Source organism: Mastomys coucha, unplaced genomic scaffold (assembly GCF_008632895.1).
Source record: "Mastomys coucha isolate ucsf_1 unplaced genomic scaffold, UCSF_Mcou_1 pScaffold22, whole genome shotgun sequence".
Classification (NCBI taxonomy): Eukaryota; Metazoa; Chordata; class Mammalia; order Rodentia; family Muridae; genus Mastomys; species Mastomys coucha.
The window spans coordinates 176,703,465-176,715,978 of NW_022196905.1; the positions used below are offsets into that span (position 1 = coordinate 176,703,465).

General features: G+C 44.7%; 1 protein-coding gene across 2 annotated transcripts in view; it reads left to right on the forward strand.

Moving 5' to 3' along the window:
• Mfhas1 (malignant fibrous histiocytoma amplified sequence 1) overlaps positions 1–12,514 on the forward strand; it is a 94,722-nt gene that overhangs the window by 74,882 nt on the left and 7,326 nt on the right. The window contains exons 2-3 of one of the 2 annotated variants that reach the window (XR_004109877.1): positions 4,576–4,702; positions 11,923–12,032. Coding sequence is in view for 1 of the 2 variants with exons in the window: in XM_031339538.1 (XP_031195398.1) it covers positions 4,576–4,702 (127 nt within the window). In the remaining variant the exon portion in view is untranslated. The remainder of the gene's footprint in view (positions 1–4,575; positions 4,703–11,922; positions 12,033–12,514) is intronic. The other variant, XM_031339538.1, reaches the window with a different exon arrangement.

Here is a 12,514-nt window from a genome sequence, read left to right on the forward strand (position 1 = left end):
ATATTACTGGGCATGTTGTTTTAGCATCATGAAATAGGCAAGCTACTTTTTTTTCAAGGTCTTATAATTTCTTTCTTACTATTAGAACTTTTCTCTTTCTTTTTTCTTTCTTCCTTTTCTTTTCTTTTCTTTTTTCTTTTTTGACTGCCTGAGACACAGAAGTAGAAGCTGCCAGTGAGGAGATGCTGCATCTCTTGGACAGTATGTTCCAGGCATTTTTCTTTAGCCTTCCTCATTCTCTTGGAGAAAAGTTCAGCAGTGTCCTCTTTATTTTCCTCTGTGCATTGTTTCTTCCAAGCAGCATATTGATGCTGCTTGAGTTGTAGAACTTGTGGAGTGGCAAGGTGCTGAATCTGAGGGGCTCTGACGCTAACTGGCCAATATTTCCTTCTTCAGAGAGATTGAAAAGCTTTTGGATTCTGCTAGTTCTTTCGGGCCGTAGTACCTACTGGTCCAGGAAACACACTTCTCTCCTTTTACAATGACCAAGTTGAAAACACTCAGCTTGGCATCTACACTGAATCCCAAGCAGACCCGTGCTTCCTCTCTCCAGTTCTTGGTCTCTAACAAGAATGCCCCTTACTTAGCATTAGGCACACTCTGCCATGTGGGTCTAGACACCCTGCTTTATGGGAAAACCTTGCTTGGCGTTCCCACCAGATTCCTACCATCCCACTCTTCACCCAGAGCATCACTGGCCACCTCTGTGGCCATGAGTTTCTCACAGAAAGTAGAACGGTTTTGTTCACAGTCCATTTCACTGAGTTTCTGACAGCCAGCTGTAGAGGAGATGCTCAGCTTCGTCTCGATGCAGCTGACTGACTGGAGTAGTACTTCTCAACCTGTGGGGCCTCTTTGAGGTTAAACAGCCCTATTACTGGGATTGCCTAAGACATCCAAAAAAACAGATATTTTTCAGTGTGATTCATAACAGTAGCAAAACGAGAGTTGTAAAGTAGCAATAAAAATAATCTTATGGTGGAGGGTCAGCACAACATGAGGAACTGCATTAAAGGGCCGTAGTAGTAGGAAGGTTGAGAACCACTAGTCTAGCTGGAAAAGAGCCATGGGTTACCTCTGAAGAAAAGGGGGATTCATTTAGACTTATAATTTTGGAGTCAGACCTAAGACCAGGCAGCTCATTACTTTAAGCCTTACACAAGAATAGCACACCATGGCAGGAGCCCATGGGAGAGCAAATGCTCACGTCTCCAGGCGGGAAGCAGGGAGAGAGATGACTCGGGGTTCACAGTCTCATGGGCGTAGCATTGGGACCTCATTCTGACCTCTGAGGGGCACCAGCTCCAAACAAAACCATCTAGCTGGGTCTATCAAGAGGGCAGAAAAGCTGCTGGTCTTATAGAAGTTGGTAACCAAGGCTTAAAAATAATCAAATTATTTCCAGCTCGGTCTTGCAGAAGCTGGGCTTGTGTTCACTAAAAGCTACCATATTGCCAACAATAAAACAGCTGTGTGCGTTTGGTGCCAGGGACCCTTGCAAGGCATAGGGTTTGGCACCTTGCAAGGCATAGGGCTTGGCACCTGCAGTCCTTGTCTGGGTGCTCAGACAACCCGGAGCTGATGAAGCTGAGGCCTGCACAACACGTCAATCATCCAGGAGAGAATTTCCAGGGGAAAAATAAGGATGCCCAGGCTGTGCTCAGGCTTTGGAGGTGATCTTAGGATTTTAAATGAAAAATATGCCTCCCACCCACATATATAGCAGATGTACAGCTTGGTCTTCATGCGGGTCCTCCCAACAGCTGGAGCAGGGGCTGCCCCTTTATTTGTTGCCTGCCTGTAGATCCTGCTTCCCTAACTGGACCACTTCAGCTTCAGGGAGAGAGGATGCAGCTAGTCCTGTAGTGACTGACATGTCCTCCTGAGGGGATTATACCTGGTCTGGTGGGGACTCCTCTTCTCAGATGAGAAGGGGGAGAGGGGATGGGAGGAGGATCTGGGAGAGGGAGGACTGGGAGGAGGAGGAGGAGCTTCGAGAGGGAGGACTGAGAAGAGAGGTGGCCTAATATTGGAATGTAAAGTGAATAAATAAATAACTTACTTAAAAAAAAGAGAATAATAAATACCAGAGAGAAGCCAGGACCAGCTGAAAGCTTGCCGTCCTCAGGGCCCTGGTAGGAGTGTGAATCATCGGAGGCTGCTTGCATTGCTTGCATTTCCCAGGCTCGCAACTCTTGGCAACTCTGTTAAAATACAGACATCTGGCTTAACCAGTGACCCTAGGCTGGATGGCTTCCAGGTGTCCACTGCGTTCCTTTGACACCATTCAATGTTTCCATTTGTAGTTGGCATCTTTCTGCTGCTGCTGCTCATCTCCTAGACAGTGTTGGCGGCCCCATAGTTCTGACACATAGGTATCCACCAGACCAGCTAACGGTGCTAAATTAACCTCTGCAATAGCTTGATACTTGCAGTCATTTGGTGAGGGGACTAAAATTAGATTCAGTTCGTATTGTGCAAAGACGCAGAAAAATGTTCTGCTCAGGGAATGAATGTGCCTCTAAAAGTATAAATACGTCAGTGCCTAAATTCCTTTTCAAATGGTGATGTTAGTCCCTCCAGGAAAAAAAATGCATCCTGGTTAGAGAAGCAGTCCCTGCCTTAGGGGAGGTACGGGAGTCTGGTAGCAGAGGGTCTCCTCGTGTCTTCCACTAGTTAAACCCTTGTTGCTGGGTACATCTCATAACTTCCCTAAGCTGGCTTGTTTTATGCCTGTTTGACCCAAGACATCTCTCTTTCATTCTGGAAGAGAGAACCTCAACTGGGGAAAAAATATTCTCACCAGATTGGTCTCTGGGCAAGCCTGTGGTACATTTTATTGATTGATGATTGATGTAGAGGACCCAGCTCACTGTGAGACCCAGCGCCTGGTGGTCTTGAGGGCCATAAAAAGTAAGCCAGTGAACAGTACTCCTCAATGGCCTCTGCGTCATCTCTTTCCTCCAGGTCCCTTCCCTGTTTGAGTTCCTGCCCTGATGTCCCTTAGCAATGGTATGTAACCAGAGAGGTGTAGGCTGTAATAAACCCTTTTCCCTTTGACTTGTTTATGGTCAGGGTGTTTATCACAGTCATAGAAACCCTAAGTGAGACAGCAGATTCTTCATTTGCAAAATGAGGATGCGCTGCCTGCTCAGTGGGACATGGTAAACACTGATGTGATGTACACACCAGGATTCTGATTCAGTGCGGGACATACATGCTCCATCATGGTGAGCTCAGCTGAAGGAGAGATGTTCGGAAATGCAGAGTTTTAAGTGTGTGTGTGCCCGTGTGTGCATGTGTGTGTGTGTGTGTGTGTGTGCATGTGTGTGTGTCCACGTGTGTGTGTGTCCATGTGTGTGTGTGTGCATGCATGTGTGCATGTGTGTGTGCATTTGTGTGTCCGTGTGTGTGTGTGTGTGTGTGTGTGTGTGTGTGTGTGTGTGTGTTGCACATGCCATGGTGGGTATATGAAAACAGAGGACAACCTTGTGGAATGAGTTCTGGGAACTGAATTCAAGTTATGAGGCTTTAGCTCAAAGTACATAAAACACAGAGGAGGCACCTTGCTGGTCCAAACTATAGGATTTTAAGCAAAAGGGCTTTCTGTCATTATATGTCAGCATAGACTCTGGAGTCTCTACAACTTCAAATGACCATCAAAACTGATGGATTTCAGTAGGATCTTTCCCTGATTTGGCATGCTTTCTGTATCCTTGGTTTGAGTTATGTACTTCTAGGTCTAAGCAGGGGTATGAGGCAGAAACAAGGACTATCAAGAGCCAGATCCTGTCACCTGAGTACTCTAAGTAGCAAAGCCCATGGCGCTGGACCTGAGGACCGAAGGATGAAGGACAGGTTCCCAGATGAGGGACCTACAAGGAGGAAGCTAAGGAGTGGAAGTCGCTGCTCCTCCCAAGGAGTCAATGATCTCATTGCAGAAAAAGGATGTGCAAGTGTCCCTAGTGTCTGATCTCCTTTAGGCATTGAGTTAATTTATTAAGTTAGTCACCTGTTTCTACTAGGCCTGCATTAGTCATGAGATGATCCTGTGTGCTTTAGAGCTAGCACTCGGGAAATCCTCCTGCTCCAGGATGCTGGGCTGTGGTCCTGCTGTTTACCGTGTAAACACCTTGAGCCTACCGCATGTCCGGGTTGTTTGCACAGAGCTTTGTTTTGAGCCTGTTAGCTCTGCCGAAACCCCATATGCCTAAATTTTAATTACAGTCCATTGTTGGTAGCCCTGCCTGGCTGATCTCAGGAATCAGTCTGAAAAGAAAGGTGTGCAGGTAAGCAGGATTGTGCTAAGTGCTTTCTTTGTCTGGAGGTCCACCTTTCCACTACCGCCATCATGACATAAGAACCCTCTCTGTGGCGATGTGCTGAGCACCCTAGCAACCGAAGCTAGAGCTCTATAGTCTGGCCATGTTGGCTACATTTTGGTTTTCCGTCTCCACGTCTGAAGACTTCTTCACTACATGCCCTACTCCTTTGAAAATGCTGTATTTCTCTGTGTAAGTTAGTCCTGTTCTTTGGGGGCCTGTTTCCTAATGGGTTTCTCTCTTCTCTTTGCAGGGGAGTTGCTGAGCCAGCCCAGGCCAGAAGGGGTGGCAGAGATCATCTGCCCCAAGAATGGCAGCGAGCGAGTGAATGTGGCTTTGGTTTACCCACCTACACCAACTGTGATCAGCCCTTGTTCCAAGTGAGTTTCCATGACCCACTGGCCCTTGCTCCTTGCTGCGGATGCTGGCTCTGTAGTTGTGATAACCCAAAGCCAAGTTCAATGGTGTGTGCCTAAACCTTGAGAAGTCTGTTAGCTCAGGCAGCAAAATATAAACTTATTTTCCTCTTTTTGTGTGCCATATTTTACTTTGCTGATAAAAGAAATTAAAGGTTTTCAGATGTATAATTTATAAACCACACAGCTTACTCATTTAAAAATGTAATATATAGATTCTTGGGTTTTAGTCTATTTTTAGGTATTTATAACCAAAACTATGTGCCCTTCTCCCAATAGCATTAATGCAGAGCTTTGTTGAAAAGGTATTAGGGCCCAACTGAACCCCATTCTTGTCCCAACTGAGTTCTTAACTGTCATTGTAGAATTAAATGGGCTTTACTTCAAAGGATAGCAAGGGGCCATTAAATCAGAAAAGCCTGCAGGAAATCTATAATGATCTGATTTTTCAGGAGGCTCTGATTTTTCTCATCAAAGCAAAGACTATAAGCTGGCTACAACCTTCTCCCCAAATGGACTGACAGGGCATGCACGCGTGCAAACAAATATTCACACGAGATGTATTCTCCATATTCTAGAGAAGACACATCCTGTTGGCTTGAGGGGTTTAGTTATGTTTTTATCATACTAGAAAGCAAAGGGGCTGCTTCTAAACTGAGATGAAATGACTCTAAGCTGCTAAAGCTGTAGCCACAAACCTTTCTGGCTTGAAGCTCATTGTCATGGTGATAGTCCCAGTCACATATCCACCAGGTGGCCATACTCATGCAACAGGCTTTAGGTTTTCTTCCTGGTTTGTTGGTCATGTAGTGTCTGTTCCCTGTCTGCGTGTGCGTGCATGCGCACACACATATACACACACACACAGAAAGAGAGAGACACATACACAGACGCAGATTCATACACACAGACATACACACATGTACACATACACACAGAAAGAGAGACACACACAGATGATTCATACGCAGACAGACAGATACACACAGACACAGACATACATATACACAGAGAGAAAGAGACAAAGACATACACACGTGTGCACACACAGAGAGACACAGACACGCCAAGTTATTATAGGGCTTTAGATAGTTTACACTTGAGAACTGTGACCTCTCTATCATCCATCCTGTCAATGTAGGTAGGAGGACAAAACCGGACTTTCTTCATCAGGAACTTGCTGCCTGGTCACGTGCCAGAGCTCTGGGGTAAGAGTGTCATCCAGACAGAGGCAGCTTCCCTCCTGTGGTACGTGCTTCCTGTACAGCTGGGACTCCGTGATGTTGGCACATGTCAGCAATAGAAGGGGAAACCCCCATCTCCCCCAAACTAGACATTAAGCAAAGGCTGTTCAATATACCTGTGCTGGAGGCTAGCCCAACGCTCTGAGGGAAGTGCCCCCCTAACGCTAGATTCTGGATACTCGTTTATCTAGTGTGCACCCAGCATAACCCATCACTGAGGTCACCGGAAGAAGTTGAGGTCATGAAGTACTTCTCAGGTTTCACGATAGAACCACACAAGCTCTTGTTACCCTGCATCTTCACTGCCCTGAACATGTCAAAACCCAGGCATTGTCCTGCCTTGCAGTTTCTTTGAGTCTGTGCCTACTGCTTCTTGCCTTTCAAATACACCAGAGCAGGGATAAATAAAGAGGTGTTATAGAAGCAGGGTACAGGACACGGTACATACTTTGTATTGATGTAAATGTCCCTGAGCCACTAGAGACACTAATCAATTGTCTTCATACGGTTCCATGCTGTGTAATAGACAAGATAGATACAAGAGCTAAATATCTGCTTGAGCCAGACGCCCTGGTGGCACAGAGCCAGTTATCAGTCATTCCCATGGGTGGCTTCTTGTTCTGTCACAGTAAGACCCCGTTTACCAGCCTGGAAAAAACAAAAAAACAAAAAACAAAACCATGTTATCAGCCTCTCCCGGATAGTTTATTGAATCTAAATGAACATCCAGCTTTGAATTTGGATATCATCAGAATTGGCTTAGACCTCTCTAGTTGTGGGAGAGAGACACCACAGGGGACTGAAGCCCAGTTGTCATAGGAATGATAGAGTCTTGGCTGTATAATTCTCAGTTATAGATGAAGGACTGCTCCCTAAATGTGAAAGTTTTGCATCCTTGGCAAGACTAATTTTGTAGTATGGGAGACAAGGAGAAATGACCTCTCTCATGACCATCAGGATAAAACCAGTGTCTGTAATCCAATTAGAAACTCATGCCCTGAAGCATCTACAACTTATAGTCATGTGCACTAAACAAAAGCAAACATGCAGGCTAGGCCAGGCCCACTGAAATGTCCAAGCCACAGATAACAGTCAAAGGGGCTAACCATGGAGTCATATGGCTCTGGCCATATTGAGGAACAGCAATCCAAAACACTGCCTTTAAGCTCCAGTCACCTAGCTTAAGTTGCTCTCTATGAAGTGATCTCTACCTCTACAGCAGCCCAAAAGTGTAGGCAGATGGGCAAGACCAGCCTTTCCTCACAGAGCACATGCATCAGAATGTATCAGGAGAAAGTAGCTAGGTGTGCATCTTTGAAGAGACACAGAAGTCACTCGACTGGTTCTAAAGTACATGCGTTGGACTTTAGCTCCCTGCTCCCCGCCCCTCTAAGGGTAGCCTCGCAGCCTGGACTCTTGCCCTTTCTCTATTAGACCAGTATAAAGCCAAATGCAAAGCAGAAGCTGGGACATGTGGCAGCATGGTCAGCTGCTCTTGTCTCTTCCACACTTGACTAGGCTGCTCATATCGAGAAAGTATGAGGAGTCCCAGGGATCCTGTTCATCATTATGTTGAGACAGCAGATGCTATGCGCAACAGTCTCAGGTCCGAGAAGAAACACCCCACTCTATGTCATTGGTATCCATCTTTTCATGCTTTGGGGAAAAAAAAGAGTCTCCCCAAGGCATCATTTGTCTGTTTTCCTCTCCCCTCAAGTTTCAGAGACTTGATATTTAATGGGCTGCCTATAGCCATATGCAAAATAGTGATGCAATAGGGTTTATAAACAAAAGAAGAATCAATGGTTGTTATTTGATACTTCCTTATGAATCCCAAACTTTTCTATTTCTCATTTGAAAAAAAAATGTAGGTATAACTTTTTAAAAACAACAAAAAGATGTGTATGTGGGGCTGGCGGGTAGAGATGACTCTGCAGTTAAGAATACTGACTGCTCTTGGAGAGGATCTGAGTTTGGTCCCCAGCATCCATATGAGACAACTCAGAACAGTTTGTAACTCTAGCTTAAGGGACTTCTCTGGCCTTTGCACCTGTACACACACACACACACACACACACACACACACACACACACAAGTAAAAATTAAAGTACAAAAATTTTCCAGATGTTTCTTCCCTATGAAAAGAGGTGCAAAGTAAGGAGTAAGTAGTAGGTTTACAGGTTGAGGCTCATAGTAGGAGCCATAAAGGCTCCTTCTTTATGTGTCTTACAGCTGTGACTTATCCTGGTGGAGGGTGGTAGAGCTCTCTCCCAGAATTCCATTGAGAAGAGGTTCCAGGAATGGACGAGATGCTGTTCTTCTGCCTGCCTGTCACCCACAGGGGAGAAACAGATGCCTAGAAGCATCTTGTGCACTTTGCTAATCTATTCGGATGAGGGTTATTTCTGCACTTTGTATTTATGATTGCGAAGGATCTGGCATGGGGTGACCGTGTACTTGACAGCAGAGTTGCTCAAAAAACAAAGAAACAAAAACTTCCTTGACGTGGATTATGTCATACATGGTCCTAAAGCTCTGTTGATGACAGTTCTTAATGATTCTCAGTGTATTTTGAATGGTATGGGTTCTCCCCTCCTTGCCCCTGTCTTATTTTAAAGAATCTTCATCACCCCACGAAGAAATAGTATTCTAATTGTCATTGCTTGTTTCTAATCTAATGTGGCACCGGTGTGTTTAGTGTCTTCTTCCAGAATGGTTTTGGTGGCTGGTGTGTTAGTGGTAAGTAGATTCTTGAAATTGAAATAAGTTCTCATATATCCTTTGTTACTGGCACAGTTTGGTCCAAATAGAATGAAGTAACTTGGTACCATGTGTCAACACATAGCCCCTTGTTTCCTGGGTAATAGAGGAGAAGTAGGGTACCAAGGACGGAGGTGAGGAGCTTCCTTCAGAACTTCCTAGTTGTAGCCTTTGATAGCTCAGCAGCCAAGCATCTAATGCTTGGATGTGAGGAAGTGGTAACTACTTGGGGATCCTAACAGAGGCCCACCCTCTCTTGGACACCAGAAACAGAAAACACTCGTGTGCTTGTATGAATGGCATGAGGTGGGCCTGCGATACTTGCCTGTAATCCTGACACTCAGGAGGATGCTGAGTTCTGAATCAGCCTGAGCTACATAGTAAGACCCTGCCTTGTGGCAGAAAAGGCAAATGAATCTGGTAATTAAATAAAATGACAGGCACGCACAGGCTCCTGTGTACTTTAAATCACCTCTAGATTGCTTTGACACTTAGTAGAAGTACTCTAGTTGCTACAGTGTATCATTTGGAGAATAATGACAAGAGAAAGTACAGGGTCAGTACAGATACACTAGCTCTATGCAACACAGTTTCCAATGTGCAGTTGTTTGAGTCCGAGGATGCAGAATCTCTGGTGGAGATGCAGGTAGAGGCTGACTAGACTCTCCCTGGGAACAGAAGAGAGAAAATAGAAGGTTTTTTTATATATATACTTTAAGAAATATCTAGGAACATTTAATAATTTGTAGGCATATTTTGATCATCTCCCATTCCTCCCCCTAGTTATTTCTTTCTCAGATCCATCCTCCCAATTCCTCCAAACTTCAGGCCCTCTCTTTTGTTTGTTTGTTTTAAATAATTCACTGGGTCCACTTTGTGTTGCTCCATAGGTATGGAGCCCATCTGCCATGAACACCCTCTTCAGGAGAACTGCTTCTCCCGTAGAAGCTATCAACTGTCAGTAGCTCCTCAGCTAGGGGAAGGGGACTGTGAATTTAATGGAAATTTCCCTTTGCAAGGGATAATGTTCTTCTCAGAAGCCACAAGATGGCAAATAAAAAGCCCAGTACCAGATGATATCTCCCCTTGAGTTGTAGGGGGGCCTTCAGTGTCTTGACAATACCCCAAAACAATACAGACTATTGCCATTTGCCCTTGAATCAGATTATTTACCTGAACCTGATGTTATAACCCTATTGCTGAAACCACCCTATACTTTGATCATAGGATGTGGAAACTTCAAGCTGGTACTAAACAGGAAGCTTCTGCCTGCTGTCCAGCCTTCAGTGGCACCAGATGGTGCTGTGTAGGCTTCTGGAGAAGGAACGTTACCAACAGTCTCACCCACTGATGAACTCTGGGCACTGCAATTATCAATCCACATGACAGACTAGGTTCATGGAAGCAACAGTGGTACAACTGTTATGAGTGTAACCAACTCCTTCCTGATTAGATTTAAGGCCCACGTCACAGGAGGAAACATATTTCTGGTACAATATAAACTGGCTAAGAACTAATGGCTGGGGAGCTCATTGACCCTAGGGGTGAGCCTTACTACAATTGTTTTGTAAGTAGACATCAGAGTAAGCTGCACTCTAAATTCATGTTTCTATACCTTGTAGATTCGTATAGTTCTCAGACTTCGTCAGAGAAGTATCTCAATGCAGAAGATGGCTGTTAATGCAGAGTCTCACATCTGGTTAAAATGCAGAGAATGAGTGCCTGTTGAGTGTTCTGTTACAAATAGGACTTCTGTATCACACTCCTACCCACAATGCTTAGGGACCATTGCGGAAAGGGGTCAGAATGATTTTAAGAGCCAGAGACTGGAGAGAAGCAAAGCAGAACAATACCTTCTGGATGAGAGAGGGCTGCTGCACTCATGAACTCACAGCTGGTGTGATTACCTGCACAGTAGCAAGGTAGTCAGCATTACAGAGCCTTTTACATGTTTGTTTGTGAGTCCCTGGCTCTGTGCAGTCTCTCCTCAGTTGAGACACTTAGTGTTTTAGTCCACAGGGTGTGTGAGCTTCTGGGCAAGTGACAGATGGTGAACTGCACTTCATTTTTAGGTGACCAGTACCAGAAAGTTGTTTTGTTTTCCTTTCCAAAGAAATTCTGACCAGTGTCCTCCTTCCCTAACTAAACTGTGTATTCTCTCTTACAAACTGACTGCTAACCCCAACTTGGCTACTGAGTCTCCTGTGAGGGCCAGAAAGAATTCAACAGACCAGCCCAAAACAAACAAAGCAAATAACAAAAACAAACAAACAAACAAAACACTTTACCTCCCAGCACACTGGCACACCACCCATGTTTATTTGTATGGGTTTTATGGGCTGACTCTGAAACATGCAGGGCAGAGGAATGTCTAATTTTTATTTCCATTAGGAAATATGCCCCATCCTGTAGGAATAGGAGGGATAGAGAATAAAGAAATTAATTCTAATTTTGGCAGATGGTGTGCTAATAGAATCAACAAAAGTATTCTAAACAAAAGCCAGCATTTTCTGGCTTGGAAATGTTGAGCTAAGCATTTTCACGTTAACAATAAGAGGACAGAACTGAGATTTACATTCAAAACTTTTATTTTGAAAAAGCCTTGATGATTGCCTGTGTGTGGTAGAGTTCACATTCAAGCAAGAATCCCACTAGATACCAGTTCCTTGCTATTGTAAGTATTCTAAAGAGCATGGTGATAGCTTCACATAAGAAGTTCTGCAGTGACACTGTCATGACATAAGGATACTGGAGACCCACTGAAATACCCTATTCTATATACAAGTAGGGTGAAGTCTGTGGCCTTTAGCTCACCAAATAATTAGGCTAATCTTTCAAAGCCCCCCCATGGATTAGCTAGTATGGGTTTGAAAACATTTTAAGGAGAAATGGAATGGCCCAAATTTGGCTTTATCACAGTGGACCATATTCATTGACTCAGGAATTGTAAAACAGAAAAAGTGTGTGTGTGTTGGGAGAGATGTATCTGGCATTTACAGCTAAGTGTGGAGTAGCCCGTTTGGAAGCTCCCATATGTTTGATTTATTTACTTTGTCCTTGGCAAGGAGGGACTCTGCCAGTGCTTGGCTGCCTTTCTCATCTGGGAGGAATTGTGAGTGTTGAATGCTGTAGTCTCCCGTCAGCTACATTGATACTGGACTTCTCCCCTCTCTGCTCAGGTATCTCCATACTTTCTTGGAAAATTAAGTGGAAAGGATAGTGCTTCTTCCCCTCTGCCACCATTTTTACTGTACCCACTCTGTGACTTTAGGAGCACCAAGTTTTAAGGGTAAGTCTCTGGGAATCAGAGAGTCTCTTGAATAGGTGTGGCGCTAAGACCCTGGAGAACTGAGGGATGACATGGGGTGGATTGGGAATGAAGAGAGTCCATGGGGCAGAGAAGCCCAAGCTCTCTCTGTTCCACTTGTCTGGAGTCACTCGTGCTCAGGATAGAGAAAAACAGCAGAATGCTCCATTCTTCACGTAACTTAGGGTAGTGTGATGAGTCAAGTAATCTTAGGTCTGTGCTGGGGAAAACATAAGTGTGTGCGCGTGCACACGAACACACACACACACACACACACACACATATGCTAACTTACATTGTTGTACAGACTGTAGCACCAGGAAGAGGACAAGTTGGTTAACCTCATGTAACTTCCTGAAAACAGTGTTTTAGGTTTATTTGAGCTCTGGGGTTCCACTGCACTATCTTGAATCTCAATATTTCTCTCTCTCTCTCTCTCTCTCTCTCTCTCTCTCTCTCTCTCT